The sequence below is a fragment of the Protopterus annectens genome, chromosome 3.part0, assembly GCF_019279795.1.
Source record: "Protopterus annectens isolate FY-2018-M chromosome 3.part0, PAN1.0, whole genome shotgun sequence".
In the NCBI taxonomy this organism is placed as follows: Eukaryota; Metazoa; Chordata; order Ceratodontiformes; family Protopteridae; genus Protopterus; species Protopterus annectens.
Genome location: NC_056731.1, coordinates 1814318577 through 1814341731, shown reverse-complemented (window position 1 = coordinate 1814341731; position 23155 = coordinate 1814318577). Strand labels below are relative to the sequence as shown.

General features: G+C 42.6%; 1 protein-coding gene across 4 annotated transcripts in view; it reads left to right on the top strand.

Annotated features, from left to right (window-relative positions):
- Positions 1-23155, top strand: part of ALS2CL (ALS2 C-terminal like) — a 2758770-nt gene that overhangs the window by 2374126 nt on the left and 361489 nt on the right. For all 4 annotated transcript variants that reach the window (XM_044065874.1, XM_044065873.1, XM_044065871.1 and 1 more), the window contains one exon: positions 3467-3509. In XM_044065874.1, the coding sequence (XP_043921809.1) occupies positions 3467-3509 (43 nt within the window). The remainder of the gene's footprint in view (positions 1-3466; positions 3510-23155) is intronic.

Genomic DNA, 23155 nt, shown 5'->3' with positions numbered 1-23155 from the left:
AAGTTATTTTACAGGGCTTATTATAAAATGGGGCTATCTTAACGGGTGATCCTAACAAAAGAATCTTAACAAGTAATCCTACCCACCCTTAACTAAAAATAAAACCCTTGTCGACAAGGTTAAATTAAATTAAAAGAAAATTTATTATTCATCCTACCTGAACCAGATGAGACTTCGTTTCCCCTTTTGGTTCAGATACCGTCCCTCAGATAGGGATCAGAGAGCGGCCAGCCTCCTTTCAACGACAAATCAGTCGGAGGGCTTTCAGTCGAGGGAATCTTAAGATGAGAAACCCTCACCTGCACAGGTTTTTCGGTCTCTCTGTCTGTCTGATCTGTATCTTCGTAGAGGTTTCCGGTCCGAAGGACCAAAATGTCAGAAGAAAAATTCAAACGAGTCGCATCTGCCTCAGGTGATGATAAACTTCTTTATTAGCAGCTAACCAGATTACACAGCATGTTGGCCAAGATGATCTCCTCTGGTCAACTTGTTTACTGACATCAACTTTTATACTGCAAGCAAAACAACTTTTTGTTACATTTCTGACCGTTGACAGTTGGCTATGAAAAACATATAGGATAAAGATGTTTATCACAAATCACCTCAAACCAACAGTTAGTACAGAATGTTCAAAAAGTACAGAATGTTCAGTTCAACAATGGTAGCTCAAATTTTCCAGGACACACTGCCTGCTTCAGTAAATTAACTCTTACTCGACCATGCGTCCTTATCCCAGGCTTCACCAAGCTATAACCAAATCTCTTTATTCTGAAATGCAGAAAACAGTTATTATTCAGGTTCATAAGCAATGCTGCATTTTGTTCACAGATGAGACCCATCTTTGATAGGCATATCCCGACAAATAACATGTTCACTTTGCAAGAACAGGAAAAAGACAAATAACAGTATGTTTTAAAACTTTTTCTCTTAACATTTTCCTTTATCTTTTACATCTTTTTTGAATGTGAGTACAAGTAAAATGTCTACACATTCTAGTCCCTATGCACATACTCGTGAGTTATTTCAAGCTATAGTGCCCAAAACTCCTTGTTACTGCTGGAGTGGAGTGTACTGTATAGCAAACTTTGATGACTGTATATAGTAATTCAGAGAATGTGTACTCTGGAGTAAGGAGAAAATGCCAGACTACTGCAATCTCAGGTTTAGTACGTATTCCGTTAGCTGTACCCTTTTGGAACTTATGGTATGCAGAATAACTAAGGGAAAAAAAGGAGCTGCACAAATAAATTATATTATTTGGTACTTTTCCGTTATCAGGGCAAAACTTTGAAGTGCAACGCGGTAGTGGATATTAGCAACAGCTGATGTAATACTTTCTATTTTTTGTATTAAAAATAAAATTGTCTCTTATTTTATAATAAAATAAGTCAATAGAGTAGTCAGTGCTGCTTATGTTTTTGTGCTTGTCACTTTGGCTTCCTCCTCACAGTATTATTCATTTTGTCACGTCATCACTGGTTATGTAATTCTTGTGTCATGCTTGTAATCTTGCCTTTCTTGTGAGAGTGTTACTGATTTTGGCTCGCAAGTCAGTGATGCTTTTTTGTTGTTGTATTAGGTTTTTAATTTTGCCTTTGTTGTCGGACTTTTACGGATTCCCTCCCAAGTCAGTGACGCGTCTACAGACAGTCGTCCAGACATACAGTGTTACTTCATAAAAACGGTTAACGGGCAGCAGGTGAAAATAAGACTTCTGAGCAAGAAGTGGAAGGAATGCTTCCATTCAAAAAGTATCGACCACAAAATCTGCCTGATCTAGGGAAAGAAATTAGTCAGCTTAATATTTAATTGGGTAATTTCTTTCAGTGAAACAAATCCTAACAAACAGATTCATAGTAGAATTTTGTGCTTAATGGTGTGTGGATGGACATCTAGCTTAATGTATAAAGGTGTGCACTGCATAGTCAGTGGGACACTTACTTGTGTGAACTACAGCAGTAACCTGCTTGTGGGTTATACAAATTAACACTTCACAGGAAGACTTGAAAGCAAAAGTGATGACCAAATTGTGCATCAGTTCCCGTTCTGCCATAGATGGCAGGAAAGAGCCAGAACTAACTTCTATATTTTGGAGTTGGACGTCCTCTGCAGCTAATGTTAGAGCGGGGCTTGCCTTGTTTCATCTTGTTCTGTTTACCGTATTACTAGGTCTTGAAAGACAAGCAGTTGCAAGACTTTCTGTATCAGAGACATTGAGCTGTTTTTAAACAACCACCTGGTACAGGTCACAGAAAGCAATGTGGTACTATAAGCAGCACTGACTTCACATCAACCTCACATTTCGTCTGCTGCCCAGTTAACAGAAAAGTAACTATTATTTATATAACTCTTAGTTCCTGTCTGATGGAGCCAGAAGGGACAACGTAAAAATAAACATTTTTGGAGTCATGCCTAAAAATGATAAAAATCATAATGTTATACTTTGCTTTTAAGTGACTGGAGAGGTATACCTCTCAACCTCTTAGTGCAAGAAATCTGGACAAAGCCTGACAAAATTGAGGTAACAAAGGCCCAGAATTAGGGGCAGATTTTAAATATTGCTCTTATAAACTTAGAAAATTGGCAGAGTTAACAGGGATTGTGTTAACATACATTTTCTGAATTATTTGAAGTCTGAAATTCAAATATACGTCATTATTTGTTGATTTCAATCCTCAGATCATCCCAGTGATTTGCCAGAAAACACAAATGTAATGAGGGACAGGCCAAAAATATGAGGCAAAAATCTGGACAGCTGAGAGGTATGCCAGGACCTGAAAATTTTAACAGAAACTGAAGATTGTGTATTGTGGTCACTAGAGGGAATGAAAATAGCAATGCATTAAAGTAAAGTGATGTACTGCGGTGGTGGTGCTGCGGTGACGTTGTCCTGTTCGATTCTCAGCTAGAGCGTCTTCTCTGTGGAGACATGCGTGAATGGGCGCACCTTCGTTGAAGGTTGTGCATCAGGGCCGGCAACTCGGCACGTAAAAATCTACTGCCAATCATTAGCGGACTGGAGTTCTGCTGTGGCGATCCCTAACCGGGAAAAGCCGAAAGACACAACAACATTAAAGTAAAGTGATACCAAAGCTGGGTTGATGATGATGTGATAAAGTGGGTGTTAACAGCTGGGAGGTCTCAGGATAAGTCTCGGTACAAATTTTAAACTCTGGGATTGTCCCTTTAATATTTCTACAGTAGAATGAGTAGACCAACATTCATTTAACTGTAAACTGGCTTTATGCCAGATGATACATTGTGCATTTGTAGATGGAGAGAGTTCTTTTAACAGGAAATGAAAGCAAATATTCAGGACTCTGGCAGTGTTGAAATTACTGACTGGATAAAACCTTTATAGAATCATGCTGATTAGTGATATGAGTGTTGAAACTACTGAATCCATTGCTCTGTTAGGATTACTTAATAAAGCAATCTTTTTTTTTTTTTCTGTCTGCAATTACAGGCATCTGTGGCCCCTCCAGGATCTGACGTTAACTGTCAATCAGGTAAGAAGCATGATATTTTTTTTTCCTGGAAGTCTGTGTTTTCACGTTTGTATAACTAAGCATGGGTTGCCTTTGTGGTGCTGTCTTGTCAGTCACTGTGTATCAGAAAGTCAAACATTTCTCTGTATGCACAAAATACAGAGAAATAGTGGTAGATTTTTTTTCTCCTAAACTCTAGGTGTTCTTCATTCTCAGTGCTGCAATAGCCTGTGGCATACATCTCAACTGTCCCTGATTTTTGACTCAAATTTCAGTTCTGTTCCTTTTAATCCTGGTGACCTTTGGAGAAAAAGTGGTGACTTACACTTAATAATGACAGTAATTAAAGTTATAGACTTTTTTACTTCAGAAAATGTATATTAATTCACATTGTCTTATTCTGTCACTGTCTCAAGTTAATAGTACTAATATTTTAAATGTGTTGCTGCTTGCCTTGATTATTTCTGGGTTTGTTTCTGATTCTGCTATGATTTGTACCTGATTCATTGAGAGCTATGAACTATGGGTTGTATCTTGCCAAGGATAAAGCATCTGGCCACCTTCCAAAAACTTTCATCCCTTGCCATATTGTCACTCTGGCTGCTTACAGGCTTAACCTATTTTGGAGGAAGCTATGTCATCAGCCAGAGTGACTAAAAATCTTCAGTACTTTCATGCTGTCTTATGCAGATGCATCTCTGAGTCTCTTTTAGCAGTTGCCCTAAAGCTTCCTGTCAGACAGAAGGGGAACCAGTCCACACTATTTTTAGTATTAGTGTATTTTCTAGTTTTTTTACCTATCTTTATTTTTTTTTTTGTCAAAAGTGCAGTATATCAGTTCAAGAATATTGGCTTTTCAGGAACATTTATTTATTTATATTTGCTTTCTGGGGTAGAGCACTGACCTCCTTGGACCATGTTCTGACTCAGCCTGATAGTGGTGTTTGATTATGTGACTTGCTCAGAGTCGCACAGTTAGGCAGCAGTGGCTGACGGAATCAAACCTTGCACCACTAGACCACAGGATACAACTCATTAACAGCTCATTAATCCTCTAAGCCAACTGCCAAACAAGTCAGATGTTCTTCAATTACCACATTTACTGTCTAGGAATTGATTTCTCATTGTCAAGGTGTCTAGTTAAGCTATGGGGCTTATTTACACAAGTTCTTAAGAGAAATGAATGAATTTATTGAACAGAAAGTGTGCTTTTTGGGCAGAAACGGTGGCTGTTTGAGTGCTTATGTGTACTTTATGATAAGCTACTTGTTTAATTTTTAAACAGTTACTTCTGTGGAAAGTGACAATTCTTTTATCAAAGGTGAATAGTGTGCTGCTTGTGTGACTTTTAGTGGGGGGTATTGAAATTTTTAGCTGGGTTGAGTGATGCTTAGTTGTACTAATTCTGACCGCCCCCTTCTTCTAAAGCATGGATTCTTAACCTGGTCCTGCTGTTCCTTCCTCCAACATACCTAAAAGGAAAAAACAATGAAAGCATGAGCTCTTGCCCTTAGTTTTGGCTCAGTCAGTATATCAAATAGTAGTTGGTGACTCTACAGTGGCCTTTGCTGGTTCCTCACACCACTTACTGGTTTCCTTGAATTCCTCTGGTGAAGCCTTGCTGGCCTGTATGGACCCAGGGGTTAAACATGTCTCCTTTGGCTGTTCCAATGTCCAATGTGGGCATAGGAGCACCATCCATTTTAGGTGCTGCAGAAACCCTGGAGTGTCTTCACAGGGTGGCCATGGAAAGAGGCCTCTTGCTTGGGATGATATTCCTTCTCCTTGTCAGTCTTCTTCAAAAGATGTGCCTAGAAATAAGAAACAGAATGTTAATCATTGCAACCATAAAAAAATGGTTTCTGAGGCTAAACATAATGCTATTACCTTAGTTAGGAGTTTGTTACAGACTTTTAATCCTAGGTGTCAAGTATCTCATCCTATTCCTTAGCCTTCCTCTCCTAAGGAAGGTAGTACTTGTTCAGAGGATTCTGATGATGACAGAGACAAAGTTATTTCACCTGAGGGTTTGAGGGTTCTTTAGCCCATGACTGACTCTTTTAATAGTGAGCCTGAATTTGGACATATGGAGACTTTCTCCAGACTAAAGAATATGTTTGTTTGGGAACAGGTTGATGTTCCTGCAAACGGGGCAGATGCTGTGATTTATTAGAACAACATACTACACCCCTTCCTCCTATTCTGCCAGCCTTGAAGGATGCTTTTAATGCATTTGAATTGTATACAGTTGTTCAAGCTAACAAATATCACTTTTCTCATGTTGTAGATCCTGCAGTGATCTCTCCTACTGGTGCTAATGTGAACAGGTGCCTTACAACCCCTAACCCATTTCCTGTGGATAAAGATAATAAACCTCTGGGCAGACTGGATAAAAGTTACTTTCCTTCTCTAAATTCTCAGAATTCTGAATTACCAGGGCTGTATGGGGAAATTTATACTTAAATGTGCCAGTAGTCTGAGAATTTGTTGTCTTTCCAACTTCGTTATGGAAGGTCTTGAATCAGATTGTGATCAACCTGTTTCAAGTTTCTAAGTATGCCTTAAAAGTGTGTATGAGTACACTATACTGTCTCTAATGCTTCTGCTTCAGAAATTCTTTTTTTAACACCTTTATTGAATTATCACTTGTGACATTGGCAAATTTACATTTATATAAAAGTATTAAGTTCATGTTTACAAACATTATACTTCACATATATTGCCATATATCATATTGTCTAAGGAACATTATATAATATTTACATATTTTTCATAAGTGCCTTCTATTGATAGCAGTGCATGCTTGCATGCATTTTTTTCATTCAGTAGAGTAGCAAGCTCAAGTTACACACTATGATGTTCATAGGTTCATAGTTTCATAGGTAGGTACTATGCTATCTGCCCAAGGGCATTTATAAGCCTAGCCAGAATGTGTTGGCTTTCGCCTCCCTTTTAGATTAGTTTCCTGAGCCTGTGTCCAGCAGGGCCACTAAATTGAACCCAGGGGTAAATTTACGATTTCCCATCCACTCGTCAAGATTTCTCTTGAAGAGAGTCAGTGAGGGGCTTTGCCTAACATAGATTGGGATTCTATTCCAGAGCGAGGGAAGTCTCTGGGACAGGAATATATCCCTCCAGCATGTCCTATTTATTGTTGTGCTGAGGTTTAAATCCCTAGAGCGTGTGGCTCTAAGAGATTTGGTTTTCTTGAGGTGGAGCATGTCCATTAATTCTGGGTTAGACATGGCCTTGTACGTCAGGCAGAGATCACCCCTGAGTAGGCAGTAAGCAACTAGGTAAAGCTGGAGTTTCTTTAGTCGAGCTGCATAGGGCATCTGTTTGAGGCCCACGATCCTCTTGGTGAGGTACTTCTGTGGTCTTTCCAGATGTTGCAGGTGTCGAGTAAGGTACATCCCAAATGGGGCATTGTACTCTGTTATGGGCCTGATGAGCGATGAGTAGAGGGGCACAATAACCTCTCTTGATCTAGATGTGAACCCTTTTGTGATTAGGTGAGCTACATAGAAGGATTTTCTAACCACTTTGGCAATGTGATTATCAAAGGAGAGGTTGCTATCTACTTGGGTCCCCAGATCCCTAATTACATCTTCTGTACTTAGTGGATTACCACATATGTGGTAGTTCGTGGGCACTTTGTTTTTCCCAAAGGGGATGACTATAGACTTTTTGGCATTTAGCTTGAGGCCATGATTCTGACACCAGGTATTCGTTTCCGTGAGACCCTTCTGGAGGATGTTTGTGTCAGCCGGAGAGTCGATTATGGCCCCCAGTTTGCAATCATCTGCGAACTTGGTCAGCCATAGTCCTCCCACGCTTGCCTGTACCTCAGAGAAGTATATACCGCACAGGAGGGGTCCCAGGACTGAGCCCTGTGGGATGCCACTTGTAACCGGTTTAGAGTCTGACATAGCACCCGCAACTCTGACCATGCGAGTTCTATCCATGAGCCAGTTGGCAACCCATCTCGTGACATAGTGGTTAATGTTCAAGCTGGTAAGCTTATCTATAATGCCAGAGTGGGGAATGATGTTGAAGGCCTTTGCGAGGTCCAGGTAGGCTGTGTGGACTACCTTTCCCGCATCTATGGCCTTGGTAACTATTTCAAAGAAGTCAACTAGGTTTAGGAGGCAAGATCTGCCTTTAACAAAGCCGTATTGGGTAGGGTCCAGTGTCTGGAGGTTCCCAATGTCTCTGTTAATGAGTTCCATGATGATGCGCTCCATAGCTTTGCAGACCAAGCTAGTCAGGCTTATAGGGCGATAGTTCCCAGGACCCATTGTGGCACCACCTTTGTGGAGTAAGATAACTGTTGCTCTATGCCATTCTTTGGGTACATAGCCTGTGGTAAGGCTGAGTTTGAACAGTGAATTTAGGTGAGGGGTTAGTTCATTTTGGAGCTCGTGTAAGACCCAGCCTGGGATACCATCCGGTCCCATTGATGCTGTATTTTTGGCTTTGGAAAGGGCTGTTTTCACCTGTGTGTCTGTGATGTTTGAGGCTCTACATTCTTCTAGGATGGACATGGACCCTTTTGGGGGTGGGGGGGTGGGGGCTAAAGATTGCACTGAACGTGTCAGCCAGGATGTTGGCAATGTTAGTTGGTTCAGTGTATTTTTTGCCATTTTGCACTAGCTCAGAGCAGATCTGAGAGTTGTCACCTAGATTCTTGACATAGCTAAAGAAGGCTTTGTGATTGTCTTTAGAGTCTTTGGCAATTTTTTCTTTCGAAGCTGGCCTTGGATGATTTTATGAGGGATCATAGTTTATTGCTGATACTAATCAGGGATACCTTCCCTTTTTGGGATTTTACTCTATCATGTAATAGTTTCTTCCTTCTGTTGTATAGCTTATTTATGGCCGGGGACCGCCAGACTGGTTTCCTCTTTTTGGAGGAGTGAGTCTTGGTTTTACTTGGGATGGCTTAATCCATGCATTCCTGTAGGTGCTCATAGAATGCATTTGTAAAGGATTCTGCGGTTTGGGCAGCATTATCCTTTAGCAAGGGGGCTTTGAAACTTTCCACATCAGTCTTGAGAAGTGTGAAGTTTGCTTTTGAAAAGTTTTTCACAGTGGTTTCCTTGACTGGGGGTGGGGTCGGGATGTGGATGTCCAGTGTGATTAGTTTATGGTCTGATCTTACCAGCGACAGTTTTACCTCTGATGTGGAACTTTTGTCCCCCATGTTGGTGATGATCAGGTCCAATATGTTGTCACCTCTTGTGGGAGTGGTGACCAGTTGTTCCAGGGAGTTTGAGTTTATAAACTCTAGGACGCGTTGGGCAAAGGAGTTAGTACTTGAATAGTTTTCCCAGTCAATGTTTGGGTAGTTGAAATCACCCAATATCATGGTGTTAGGTAGGACCTTCATATTTTCCAGTATTCTCAGGAATGCTGAGTGAGGGTCCTGAGACAAGGTGGGTGATCTGTAGAAAGCTACAATGTGAAAAGCAGCTTTGCCCACTGTTAGTTGCACATGGATGGTCTCCAAGGCCTCGTGCTGTGCCACTAACCTGGAGGTGTGGGTATCCTTGATGAAAATGGATACACCCCCGCCTTTTTTATTTCGGTACGGGTTCTGGGGGCCAAAAGGCATGGTATGAGTTATAGCCTGATAGTGCTGGGGTGCTCTCTGGAGCCTTGAACCAGGTTTCTGTTACTGCACAGATATCGATTCGATCCATATTGAGGAGTACCTCGAGTGCGTGCATTTTGAGGTTTAGACTTCTGGCATTGAGTAGCATTACCCTCAGTTTTTGGTTTCTTGTGTTGTTTACGGAGGTGGGTTTGTCTTTTGAGCCTTGCCTAAAAAAGCCACTATGGGGGTGGCAAGAGCCTTGGCCAGTATTCGAAAGCCTACGGGCAACAGGTGCAAGCCATCTCTGGCGAAGCAATGTGGCTTGTCGAGCATGTCATCCTAGGCTGACAAACACTGGATCCCCTTTGAACAACACCAAAAGCTTAGCCAATTGTTAAAATTGATCATTTTATCTTTATACTGTGGCATCATTCTTGGCGAGGGCAAGATGCTACTCAGGGTCAGGGTCATACCGGCCTGGGCTACATGATCAGACAGCTCCTCTATGTCTTTTTTCATGTAGTCCAGGGAGGTACATCTCAGGTTGTTCACACCAACATGGGCAATGGCAGAGTCATATTTGTACCTGTTCTGGAGTGACCTGTGTTATGTGGCAGATCCTGGCACCCAACAGGCAGCTTACAGTAACCTTCTCCTTGTTCAATGTAGTGAGTAGGACGTCAGTGTGCCTGACAATAGAGTCACCTATTACTAGTGTATTGGGTGTGTTATTTAGCCTTAAGGGCTGTAATTGCTTGGCACACTGACTTTGTGAAGTATTTGATACGTGGTTGTTGCTGGGGGGCGGAGGTTGCTTGGATGTCTTCTTTGGAGGACTCTGCTGCTTTGGCAGATTTTTATTTAGTACCGCCGAGTATGTTTTTGTGTATTTGTGTGTGTTATTTGCTGGTGCAGATATGACTGGTCTATGTGAGACTGGTAGTGTGGTGCAAGTTTTCCCTTCTCCTCATGACTGACTGTTACAGTCTTGGGTTGAGAGAGCTTGGCCTCCAGTTTGGCTGTATAGTTGCATCTCTCGCATACATTGGTGTTTGTTGGAAGGAGGAGAGGGTTGTCTATGTACATGAGGCAATTGTAACATTGCCTCAAGATGCCCAGATTCACCAGCTGGACTGGAGAGTACACCTGAAACTGCCCTTTGGACATGCCTGAACAGATAAAGTGAGCTGTTTTACTGATTGTCCAGTAGGGACGAATAGAGAGCCTTGTACTTCTGTATAGTATAGGGGGGTGTAGTGCTAGCGTTTATTAGTGCTTACTAAGAGATTTGAGCAAGTGCTGGACTGTAAAAGGAATGGTTTGAGTGCTTAAGTTGAAAGTATGACTAGTTCCAAGGGAAAAATTGAAGAGTACACTTCTTGGAGCCGGGAATAGTTTAGCCCTTAGCTAACCGGCGCTGCACAGTGCTGTCCGGTGCGCAAAACTGCGCAAATGCGGCTTTTATAGCAGGGAGATGAAAAAGAAAGAAATTAGCCCCAAATGGCCAATAAACTACTAGTTCCTGGGCTGAGACCACTCCTCCAGGGACAGATAGGCTGCTCAAAGCTCCCCACTCTCACTAGTGAACAGAGAAACTTCCTTCTATCCAATTAAGGTATGGGTAGCAGAGGAACTTGTAGCACAGCCCCGAAATCAGCAGAACCTGAAAACTGGACAAGACTAGCTTAGAAAAGGCGAGAAACAAGAATATATATTTTTTCTTCACAAAAATACAGTAACTTTACACTACAACACTTTAAATGCACAGAAAAGGCTAGCGCACTTGAGTGTGTAGCCTACAACAGTTAAACAGATTATTTGAACACAAAAATGACTAAATACGACTTTATCAAGTGCAAGCAGAAAAATAAGTACAATTTGCAGCACAAATAAGCTTTTTTCAAAACACAAAAACGCTAGAAAATCGCATTTTAGGCAAAATTAGCAAACAGCAAGAAAATGCAGAAAAATGATACTTAATCAATTTATACTTAAATGTGTTAATTGATTTTACCTAATTTGTATCATGTGACTGCTAGTGCTTGTTAGAGGTGTATAAAAAGAAGCACATTTTGGTTGTATGTATTAGCATCTGATTAAGCAGATTTTCATGCGAAAGTGCTTGTGTTTTAATATTAAAACTTTAATTGAAATTGGTCGTACCTGAGTTCTTCTGTGTTTTTAGCATTAAATAAATTATTCAGTGCCTGCCTTTTTTAATCAAGAAACATCTTTATTAAACCATTACTTACAGTGTAGACAATCATACATCTATATAAGTGAAAACAAACCACACCTACACAATCCTAGTTACAAGAATTTTGCATCACAATCCATACTGACACACTCACAGTTGCAAGCATTATACATTACTTATAATCTATCCAATTGTTTTCAGTCAGACATTATACAGCTCATTTAAGTCCTGCCTTTTTTAAACCTCATTCCTCCCCTGTATGTATTGTTCCCACAATTGTCATTTGTTTTCCTATGTAGTTTGCTCCTACCCTTTTCTGAAGATCTCAGTTCCAGTTGTTGTATCTGTTACTGTATTCACTACTTCTAGTATAGTTGGTTTAGATTTTGATTTTCGTTTTCTAGTAATTTCTTTTTTGACAGCCACCATAATTAGACACAGCAAGGCCTTACCATATCTAGGCAGTTCCGATTCTATATCATAGCTCATCAAAATCTTCAACCTCATCACACCAATCTGCCCACCCAGCATCTCCGACATTGCATCGTGCAGGGAATCCTTAAAGTCCACCAACTCACTGCACTCCCAGAAAATATGATCTGATATTGTTAATCCTCGTTCATTCCTTACGTATGGGTATCAGTTCCGACCTTGGAACTGAGCCGGCCATCTTCCAAGCTCGCTTCAGCTACAAGCTCTCGAGCTAAACTCTTACCCACAATTCCCCTCTCCGTTACCTCAGATTTCATTTGCCACATTGCCATTCGGTTGTGTCAAGCTGCTTCTCTTGAGCTAAGTATAGATATTTGTTGTCAGACTGGTCAGTTATATAACCTTTCTGTCAGAAAAGTGTCAAATTTGTTGTCTCTTACCCTATCGCATTTAGCGACCATATTTTCTTGAGTTTTCTTCTTTTTATTCTACACATTTTACTGCAAAGTATTTTCTCCCTTACCAACGTTGGTAATCCCTTCCTTTTTTTCTTTACCTTCGGGTATTCTTTTGTACCATTGCCTGTTACCTTTTCTTCTGTCTCCTTTTCTATCATGGCAGATAAAAAAGGTAGTCCAGGATTTAAAAGGTGTTCTGATTGTGGACACAAATTACCTACATCAGATGCACACTCTTTGTGCGTTTATTGCTTGGGTGTGTCCCACTTATCTGTTGACCCGCCCTATGGTATTTGTAAAAATTTTTCCAGTAGAACTTTGATTGAAAGGAAAAATAAATTGTTGCTGAAGGGACTTCTGAAATCTCCTTTTTCGGAGGCTATTTCTGAGTCGGAGGCTTCAACCCCTCCTAGAGCCCATAAGAAAATTTTGGATGATCCTACTAAGGCCAAGTCTTTACCTTCGTCCCCGGCTGGGGACTCCAGCCAACCAAAGACCTAAGAAGGCTAAAGTTTCTGTTTCAGAGCTCACTCAGTTGGACCCAGTGCTTTCGGTGCCTAGACCTTTGGCACTGAGGCCTTCAGCACTGTCAGTGATCTCGGCTCCATGTTCTCCTGTAGCCGTTACTATATCGGTACCGATGGGCTCCTCGGTTCAGACTATTGTGACTACTACACCAGCACCGACTGTTCAGTCAGCGCAGACCTTACCATGTTGGCTCCGACATCCTTCTCGGGACTGACGTCTCAGTTATTTGCACCAATTTTGTTGGTGCCAGCTTCAGTACCGGCAACCACTTCGGCACTGATCCCTCAGCACCAATTTCCTCGGTGCAGATACCTGTAGTCCAGTCTCTTACGGCACCATTGTTCTCAGTGCAGACTGGTGAGTTGGGCACCAAGCTTGTTTCTTCTGTGGACAGACCTGTTTCTCCCTCAGTCTCTGTGAGGTCCACTAGAAACCTTTCTGAACACAATGTCTTGCATCTTGTGGATCAAGTGCTTCTGGCCAGAGGTATCCCAACCCCCCCCCTCCCAGGACCTATCCTTCCTTGGGAGGTGATCACCCATCACCAAAGACCCCTTCTTATTATCCTCCTTCATTGCCTTTGAAGTCCATTGATATAGCGCAGTCTTCTCCCTATACGGTTCCCTTTATGTGTCTCACTAAGGAACATCAGTTGCTTTAATGGCAGGAGAGTTTTGCTACAACCCAGGATGACAGTTGTGACATGTGTAATTTGTTGTTTCACAGCCATCCGGGGACTCCGGGTCGGCAGGCTGAGCCATTTAGGGGAGGGGTGACCCCTGTCCTGGACACCCCTCTTCAGGTGGACCAGCCTTCCAACTGATGGAGAAGGCTCTGACTTCTGCTGGCGATACTGTGCTGTTTATCCTCCTGCCCTCCTCTGGTCAACTGTGTTCACAAGTCGCACCTAGCGGACACTGGGTGCAAGGGCCTCAGGGCATATTCCCAAAGGAAACCCCCTTTCCATTGTCTTCCCCAGCTTCTCCCTCTGAGAAAGCTCACCGGAAAAGTTCGTGTAAGAGGAAGCACATGGACTCCACAGAGGAGTCCCTCACTGAAGACACAGACTTTGATAAGGGTGAAGGATCCCCCCGGTCACCCTCTGAGGTATCCTTTGGTAATATCCTCGAAATCCTTAAACAGAGAGGTGATTGACAGCCCTTTAATCCGACCTCTGAGGAGTCTGTGTTCCTGCAGGCTTTTCGCGCCCGGCCCCCTACCTCCTGGGTTACTCCACCTGCCGATGAACTTGTCCGGCTCATCGTGCAGCATGCGTGGAAGGCTCCTGACACCATCAAGGCTATTCCCCGGAGGTCAGATAAGATTTTGTCTCCTCCTGCTACTGATCCCCATTGGTCTAAAGGTCTTCCTGTGGATGCTTTGATGGTGGCGGCTGCAACCAAAAAGGATCTGGCAGAAGAAGAAAGCAAGACTGTCCACCCTCCTAACAAAGAGTCCCGGGCACTGGACAGGATAGAGAAGCGCACCTTTGCATCAGTGGCCTTTGCTATCAGATCCCTGAATTATACGGCACACTTTACCAGGCTTCATAGGGATTTGATTTCCGAGCTCTCTGAAACCTTGGCTGGTGCCGTGTTTGATGAGGTCTGTGACAAAGTGGCCTCTCAGCTGGCCACCATTGAGTCAATATCTAACTCCTCCATGCGACTGATATCTCGCGCGTCAGAAGGAGCAGCTAGAGTTGCGGGTTCAGCTGTGATCTTGAGACGACAAGCCTGGATGCGCTTGTTCAGTTTCGCGGAACCTTTTAAGGCTTTCTTTCTTAATGCTCCCATTGAGGCCTCCTTGTTGTTTGCTCCCAAAGTTAAAAGCACACTGGCCAGATGTGAACAGGACGGTAAGACCCTTTCTGCCATAGGTGTCCGTTATTCTTCCCCTCAATGTGTTTTCTCCTGAAAGCAAAAGGGTGGGAAGATATGGTTCAAGAAATCTCAGGGTCTTTTCCGTGACACACAGGCCAAGTTCTTCCCTAGAGGCAGAGGGGGAAACTCACAGTGAAGACACCCCTTTCGGGGCAGAGGGGGTCCGCGTAACCAGGGTTCCAGGGACTATTTTCCTAGCCAATCCTACCAGCGCTCCTGAAGAGCGGCCCAACTCCTTTCCTCTGGAGGTGGTTGGGGGTCGTTTCTCCTCGTACCCTTCTGCCTGGCTAACCATCACCACCGATTCTTGGGTACAAAGGATTATAACCAGAGGTTATCATATCCCCTTAGATCTTTGCCCTGTCCCTTCAAAAAAACCTGCCCGACATTCCACCCAGTCAAAGGGAAGAAGCATCACTAGAGATAGAAAAGCTGCTAAGAAAGAGAGTCATCCAAGTAGTTCCCCCAGACCAGATAGGATCCGGATTCTACTCAAGACTATTTTTGGTGCCAAAGAAAACAGGGGACTGGAGACCAATTTTGGATCTCAGTGTATTAAACAAGTTTGTGAGAGTACAGAAATTCTGAATGGTCACAGTACAGTCTATCCTCCCGCTTTTGGAAAAAGACTATTGGATGTGCTCGATAGATCTTCAAGATGCGTACTTCCATATAGAGGCCATCAAGGATATTTCTGCGCTTCCGTACTGGAGCCAGTCACTACCAGTTCAGAGTACTGCCTTTCGGACTCTCTACAGCCCCCAGAGTGTTCACAAAGTGCATGGCAGTCGTCGCAGCTCACTTGCGACTACAAGGATTCCAGGTGTTTCCATACCTATATGACTGGCTCGTTTCTGCCCCCACCAGACATCTATTGGAAGAAGCCCTGGCATACTATCTCCTCGCTGCACAAAGGCTAGGCATAACCATAAACTGGCAAAAATCCAATCTCACCCCATCGCAGTCCACAGAATTCATAAGGGTGGTCTTGGATACAAAGAATTGCAGAGCATCCATTCCAGAGCACAGAACTCTAAGGATAAAGCAACAACTGATCCCAGTCCTTTCAAGAGAGAAATCCACAGCTCACTCTGTCCTACAGCTGTTGGGTTCCATGGCAGCCTCCATCACCATTGTTCCCCTAGCCAGGTTTCATACGAGGCTATTACAATGGCTACTGCTCAACCAATGGTATCCTTTTCAACATCCTCTTTCAGCCAAGATTCGAGTAACCCACAGTTGCAAACAGGATTTAAATTGGTGGATGACCCACAACCTGTCACAATGGTCTTGCCCCTTCTCCCCCCAGCAACCCAAGGCTACAGTGACCACGGACACCTCCCTGATGGGGTGGGGGGAGGGGCTATGTCAGGGACAGACAGTTCAAGGCACTTAGTCCGAATTGGAGGCCCAACTGCATATAAATGTTCTAGAGCTGAGGGCGGTGCTTCTGGAGTTGCAAGCATTCCATCCCCAGCTGCCATCTGGGATGATTGCGATTCAGTCAGACAACATGGAGATGGTCTGGTACATCAACAAACAAGGTGGAACCAAATCTTACCCCCTTTGTCGAGAGGCCATGAGGATATGGCAATGGGCGATGGCTACCAACCGTTTTCTTCTAGCAACGCACATTCTTGGGAATTCCAGCGTGATAGCAGACAGACTCAGCAGGTGCATTCTACAACCTCACGAATGGTCCCTGAATCCCTTGATAGCGGCGGAGATCTTCCACCGCTGGGGCCGTCCTTGCTGCAACCTCTTTGCATCCCCGATCAACTACAAATGCAGCAACAACTTCGCCCTGATTCCCCCTCTGGGACAGTCACCCAGGGACACTCTAGTCCACGATTGGCCCTCGGATCTTCTTTATGCATTCCCACCCTTTCGCCTCATTCTCCAGTTTCTGAAGAAAGCCAGGTCAGTTGAAGAGCAAGGTGATCCTCATAGCACCATATTGGCCTCATCAGATTTGGTTCCCCTTCCTTTGGCCTCACCTGCTAGATCAACCATGGATTCTCCATCCAACCCTGGAATTGATCTCACATCCGCAGTACCCGATTCATCCCAACTTGGACAGCCCGAAGTTCACAGCTTGGCTCCTCCAATTCCATTGATTGCCAGGCAGAATTATCTTTCTTTACCAGTACGGGACATTCTTATTGCATCTCATAAGTCTTCCACTAGAATTACTTATCTAAGCAAGTGGAAAAGATTTACCTGTTGTTTGAAATAAAAACAAGTAGATCCCTTCTCAGCACCAATGTCGATAATACTAGAGTATCTGGCCGACCTATTTCAATCGGGTCTATCTACCTCTACCTCTACCATTAGAGTTCATTTGGCTGCAATATCTAATTCCCATGAGGGTGTCCAAGACTCCTCTCTTATGTCACGCAAATTATGCAAGACCTTCATAAAAGGTGTGAATCATTTGAAGCCCCCTTTCAGAGAACCTATTCAGCCATGGGACCTGTTGTTAGTTCTGCAAGCTCTGACAATGCCACCCTTCGAACCAGCTTCTTCTTGTGACCTCAGATATTTGTCATGGAAAACCTTGTTTTTGGTCACCATTACTTCTGCCAGATGTATCTCTGAGCTTCAAGCTTTATGCATCAAGAGTCCATACTTGATTTTTCATAGAGATAGAGTGTCTTTGAGAACTAATCCTTCATTTCTGCCAAAAGTGATCTCTGAAATGTCCATTAATCAAACCATTGAATTGCCAGTTTTCTTTCCCAATCATTCAAATAGAGGAGAGTATTGTCTACATACCCTTGATGTTCACAGGCAAATCCGCTTTTACTTGATCAGGACTAGGTCCTCTCGTAAATCTGACCAATTATTTTTGACCTGTTCTGGACCTAGATTAGGATCTGCTGTTGCTAAGGTCACATTAGCTAGATGGTTGAAAGACTGTGTGACCTTCATTTTTACACAACGTAATATCCCATTGCCTACTACCATGAAGGGCTCATTCGACAAGGTTGGTGGTGACTTCTGCTGCCTTTCATGCCAGAACTTCTTTACATGACATCTGTGCAGCTGAAACTTGGGCTTCGCCTCCTACCTTCATCAGTCATTACAAATTGGATTTGGCCTCCAGGGAAGAACATCTTTTGGTTCTATGGTGCTCAGGAATGTCCTTCCATGAGAGCCTCCCAGGAATAGAGGTAGCTGGGGACTCTGTCACATATGTAAGGACTGAACAAGGATTAACAATATCAGATAAAGAAGTTATGTCTTACCATAATGTTCCATCTGTATTGTTGATCCTCGTTCTGTCATTACGACCCTCCCTCCTTCCCCCTCCTATGGCTTCTAGTGGATCTCACCATCCGGTTCTCTTATTGACCAGAGTTAGCCTCTACCTTCTTTTGACTTGCAAACTCAATCTGAGGTAACAGTGAGAGGGGAATTATGGGTAATAGTTTAGCTCGAGAGTTTGTAGCTGACACGAGCTTGGAAGATGGCCGGCTCTGTTCCGAGGTTGGAACCGATACCCATAAGTAATGACTGAACGAGGATCAACAATACAGATGGAACATTATGATAAGACGACTTCTTTTTCCCAATTACTTCTTTCTTCCCCATTACACCTCCAAAATTTGCTGCCTAATTGAGGAAAACTTGTGTGGAGTCTACTTGTGGTATAAAAATATATATGTAAACATTTCCAAGTAAAATCCTAAATCTTCTAGATTTTGCTGCATATTTGGGAGACATACATATATCCTCCCATTGTTTCTTTGTGAATTGCTTATCCGGTCTCTCTTCCCAATCCTTTTTAACCTCCTCTGATTGATTCTTATAGTTATCATGCAATATTTTATATGCTCTACTAATTATTCATTTTTTAATGGCAGCTTCTGTTCTAGATTCTACTAAAAATTCTACCAGTGCTGGTCTTTAGTTTAGGACCTCCCCCCTATTTCTTTCTCTTTACTCCGATATCAATCCTTGATAGGGAAGGCAATCTCTAATCTAAATTCTTGGTGTCTTCCCGGTCTGTCATCTTTCCATCTCTAGTTATTTGCTCCCAATACCTTGGTTCCTTTGCCAGTTTTCTCCAATAAATTTCAACTCCCCTCTTGTCTGTTGTCTATATCCTTAATTGCAGTCATCCCTGTCGGCAGAATCTCTTTTCTTCATTCCTGTATTAGCTTAGTTCTTAGAATACTTTCTGCTACTTTATAGATATAATATTCTGAATGATTATTGTTGTTCTGCTTAAAGGCCTGCATCTAAAATGCCAGTCTCTCCTTGTTTCTTGAGCTTCCCACCTGTTTCATCATCTTCCCTTTCCACTTTGAATTATAGTTCTCTGCTTGTGCTATGTACAGGAACCTTAACTGTGTAGCTCTGAAATACTCCTTCAAATTGGGTAATCCCAACCCACCCAGTTCTACTGGAAGAATCAGCTTATCCCACTGGACTCTTGCCATCTTCCCCTTCCAGATAAAATTCTTTAGCTCTTTATTAATTGCTATCCACAACTTCTCTTCTGGTTGATAAAACTATGCCTGACTACTGCTTGTATCTTACTGTTCATATCCATATAACAATGCTTCCATTTTCTAAGTTTTTGGATTATCTTTTATTTAGTCTCTTCCCACATATCCTTAGCTGCCACACCAGAATAATTTTTAATCCATATTCCTAAATACTGCATTTTATCATGTCCCCAAAAATATGGATATTGCTGAACCGATTCATATGGGGATACGTATTTTACCATTATTGCCTTTGTTTTAGCTTCATTAATTTTGTATACCGAAAAGATTTGAAACTGTCTCAGAATGTTCCATAACACTGTAATGTCTCTTTCTAATTTTGTCAGATATAAAATAGTATAATCTGGAAATAGATCCAGTTTTTTTTGACTACCATACCAATTATATCCTTGAATTTCTGAGTCCCTTATTTTCTTTGCCAGTGGTTCTAAATATAATGCAAATAACAAAGGGGAAAAAGGACATCCCTGTCTGGTTTCTCTGCTCAAGCAGAAACTATCAGAGAGGACCCCACCCACTTTAATTTTTGCCTCTGATCCCTCATATATAGGTTCATAGGTAGATACTGGGCTATCTGCCCTGGGGCATTTATAAGCCTAGCCAGAGTGTATTTGGCTTCCGTCTCCCTATTAGATTAGCCTACTGTGCCTCTGTAAAGTAGGTCACAGAAGGTACCCTTTTAAGATTAGTTTACTGTACCTCCGTCTAGCAGGGACACAAGAGAGAGATCCCAGGGGTGAATTTGCGATTTCCCATCCACGCATCCAAATTTCGCTTGAAGAGGGTCAGCGAGGGGCTATGTCTAACATGAATTGGGATTCTATTCCAGAGTGAGGGGAGCCTCTGGGAAATGAATCTGTCCCTCCAGCATATCCTATTTATTTTTGTGCTGAGGTTTAGGTCCCTGGAGCGTGTAGCTCTAAGGGACTTGGATTTTTTGAGGTGGAACATGTCCATTAATTCTGAGTTTGACATGGCTTTGTACATCAGGCATAGATCGCCTCTGAGTAAGCGGTAAGCAACTGAGTAGAGCTGGAGTTTCTTTAGTCGAGCTGCATAGGACATCTGTTTGTAGCCCATGATCCTCTTGGTGAGGTACTTTTGGGGTCTCTCCAGTTGCTGCAGGTGCCAGGTAAGGTACATACCAAAAGGGGCATTGTATTCAGTTATGGGCCTGATGAGTGACGAGTAGAGGGGCACAATGACCTCTCTTGATCTAGATGCGAATCCTTTCGTGATAAGATGGGCTATATAGAAGGTCTTTCTAACCACTATGGCAACGTGATTATCAAAGGAGAGATTGCTGTCTACGTTGGTCCCCAAATCTCTAATTACTTCTTCCATACTTAATGGATTACCACCTATGTGGTAATTTGTGGGCACCTTGTTTTTCTCAAAGGGGATAACTATGCACTTTTTAGCATTTAGCTTGAGGCCGTGCCTCTTGCACCAAGCATCCGTCTCTGTGAGACCCTTTTGGAGGATGCTTGTGTCAGCTGGAGATTCGATTATGGCCCCCAGGTTTACAGTCATCTGCAAACTTTGTCAGCCATAATCCCCCCGTGTTAACCTGAACCTCAGAGAAGTATATATCGAACAAGAGAGGTCCCAGAACTGAGCCCTGTGGGACACCACTTGTAACTGGTTTGGATTCGGACATGGCACCTGCGATTCTGACCATGTGGGTTCTATCTCTGAGCCAGTTTGCAACCCATCTTGTGATATAGGGGTTGATATTTAAGCTGGTAAGCTTATTTATGATGCCCGAGTGGGGTATTGTGTCGAAGGCTTTTGCGAGGTCCAGGTAGGCTGTGTGGACTACCTTGCCCTCATCTATGGCTTTGGTAACTGTTTCAAAGAAATCAACTAGGTTTAAGAGGCAAGATCTGCCCTTAACAAAGCTGAATTGGGTAGGGTTCAGTGTCTGGAGGCTCCCAATGTAGTTGTTTATGAGTTCCATGATAATACGCTCCATAGCTTTACAGACCAGACTAGTCAGGCTTATGGGGTGATAGTTTCCGGGGTCCATTGTGGCACCACCTTTGTGGAGTGGGACCACTGTAGCTGTATGCCATTCTTTGGGTACATATCCTGTAGTAAGGCTAAGTTTGAACAGTGACTTAATGTGAGGGTTCAGTTCTTCTTGGAGCTCGTGTAAGACACAGCCTGGGACACACTCCGGTCCCATAGATGCTGTGTTTTTTGCTTTGGAGAGGGCAGCTTTCACCTGTGCATCTGTGATGTCAGGGAGGTTACATTCAGTTGGGATAGGCGTTTGCTCCTTTGGGGGGGAAGGGGGAGAAGTTTGCGCTGAATCTGTCTGCCAGGATGTTGGCTATGTCTGTAGGTTCAGTATATTTTGTACCATTATGCAACAATTCAGAGCATATCTGGGAGTTTCCGCCCATGTTCCTGACATAACTAAAGAAGGCCTTGTGATTATCTTTAGTGTCTAGGGCAATTTTTCTTTCGAAACTGGCCTTTGATGATTTTATGAAGGATCGAAGTTTCTTGCTAATACTGATCAGAGATGCCTTCCCTTTTTGGGATTTTGCTCTGTCATGTAGTAGCTTCCTCCTTCTGTTGTATAGCTTATTTATGGCCGGGGTCCACCAGACTGGTCTCCTGTTTTTGGAGGAGTGAGTCTTTGTTTTATTTGGGATAGCACGATCCATGCATTTATGTCTTCCTAATCAACCTTATACTTTTTTTCAGGAAATGCAAATGCTTCCATTGCCCTACTCATAAAGTCCCAGTTTACTCTCTCAAATGCTTTCTCTCCATCAAGACCCACCAATAACAGTGGTATTTTCTTATAGTCTACTTCCCTCTGGATCATCAGTGTTGTGTTAATGTTGTTAAATGTTTGCCTCCCCTCCACAAAACCACACTGATCCATATCTATCAATTTTGGCCGTACGTTTGCCTTTCTTTTAGCCAATCTAAAAAAAAAGCTGGAGACTCTCTTTTTACTAACACAGTTGGAAAGGCCTGGAACCGCCCGCCATGTGAGATTTCTACCATCTCTTCCACATATCTTTTTAAAAAAAACCTCAAACAGCATTTTAAAACTCACTGGCTCTGCCCCTGCTCCAACCCCGACTGACCTCCCCACCTTAAACATTCCTGCTAATCCCTTTTATGGTACCTCCAGGGTACTATATTGCCACTCTTTCCATGGCCTTTCTCGCTGTACTATGATTTACTAAAAAAAAAAAAAAAAAAATTAATTACTTTTAAATTTGCTTAACATTCATTTGCAATGATCTTAATAATGTTTTACCTGTATATGCTTATAGCTTGATATTGCTTTGTTTTCTATAATTGTATAATTAATGCCCTTCTTGGAGCTTTGTTTTCTATACTTGTATAATTAATGCCCTTCTTGGAGCTTTTCTCCCCGGGCCTCTACTGAAAATGGACATGTATCCAGTTAGACTAGCCCGGTCAACAAAATGTAAATAACAAAATAAAAATGAACACTTTCTAATCATGGTTTAGTATTGAAACGGGCCTATATGAAGCTGGATCTGATGGATCTTTGCCCTCTTTAGGTATTACAGCTACGACTGCTTTCTTCCAGGGTGTTGATACTTCTCTTCCTCTTAAAATACTGCTCTGATGTTGTTAGGTTTCATTCTGTCCTCAACTAATGGGTTCGGATCCTATCCCTTGGATCCGACTCGCCCTTTGCTAAAGCTTGTGGTAACCAAAAGTTCTCGAACTTCTCCCTTACCCATAATGCACCAACCCCAAGTACCTTAGATCTCATTTGCCACATTATGTGAAAGATATGGTGACCATTAATCTCGAGCAGACCATGTTTAATTTAGCAGGTTTTGTGGTTCTTATGGGTTAGAACTTCAATTTTCTGTGGTCCTTTTCTATTCCTTACAATTTCGCTTTTATAAATATTTTTCTTAATTCCATATGCTTTGTACCTTGAATACTTAGTATTCCTTTCCATTGCTGCTGCACCTAGTGTAGATTCTTTAATACCATTATTGGTATTTGTCTATTCTTGTTTCTTTCCTCTGAAGAAAAAAAGAAAAAAAAAGG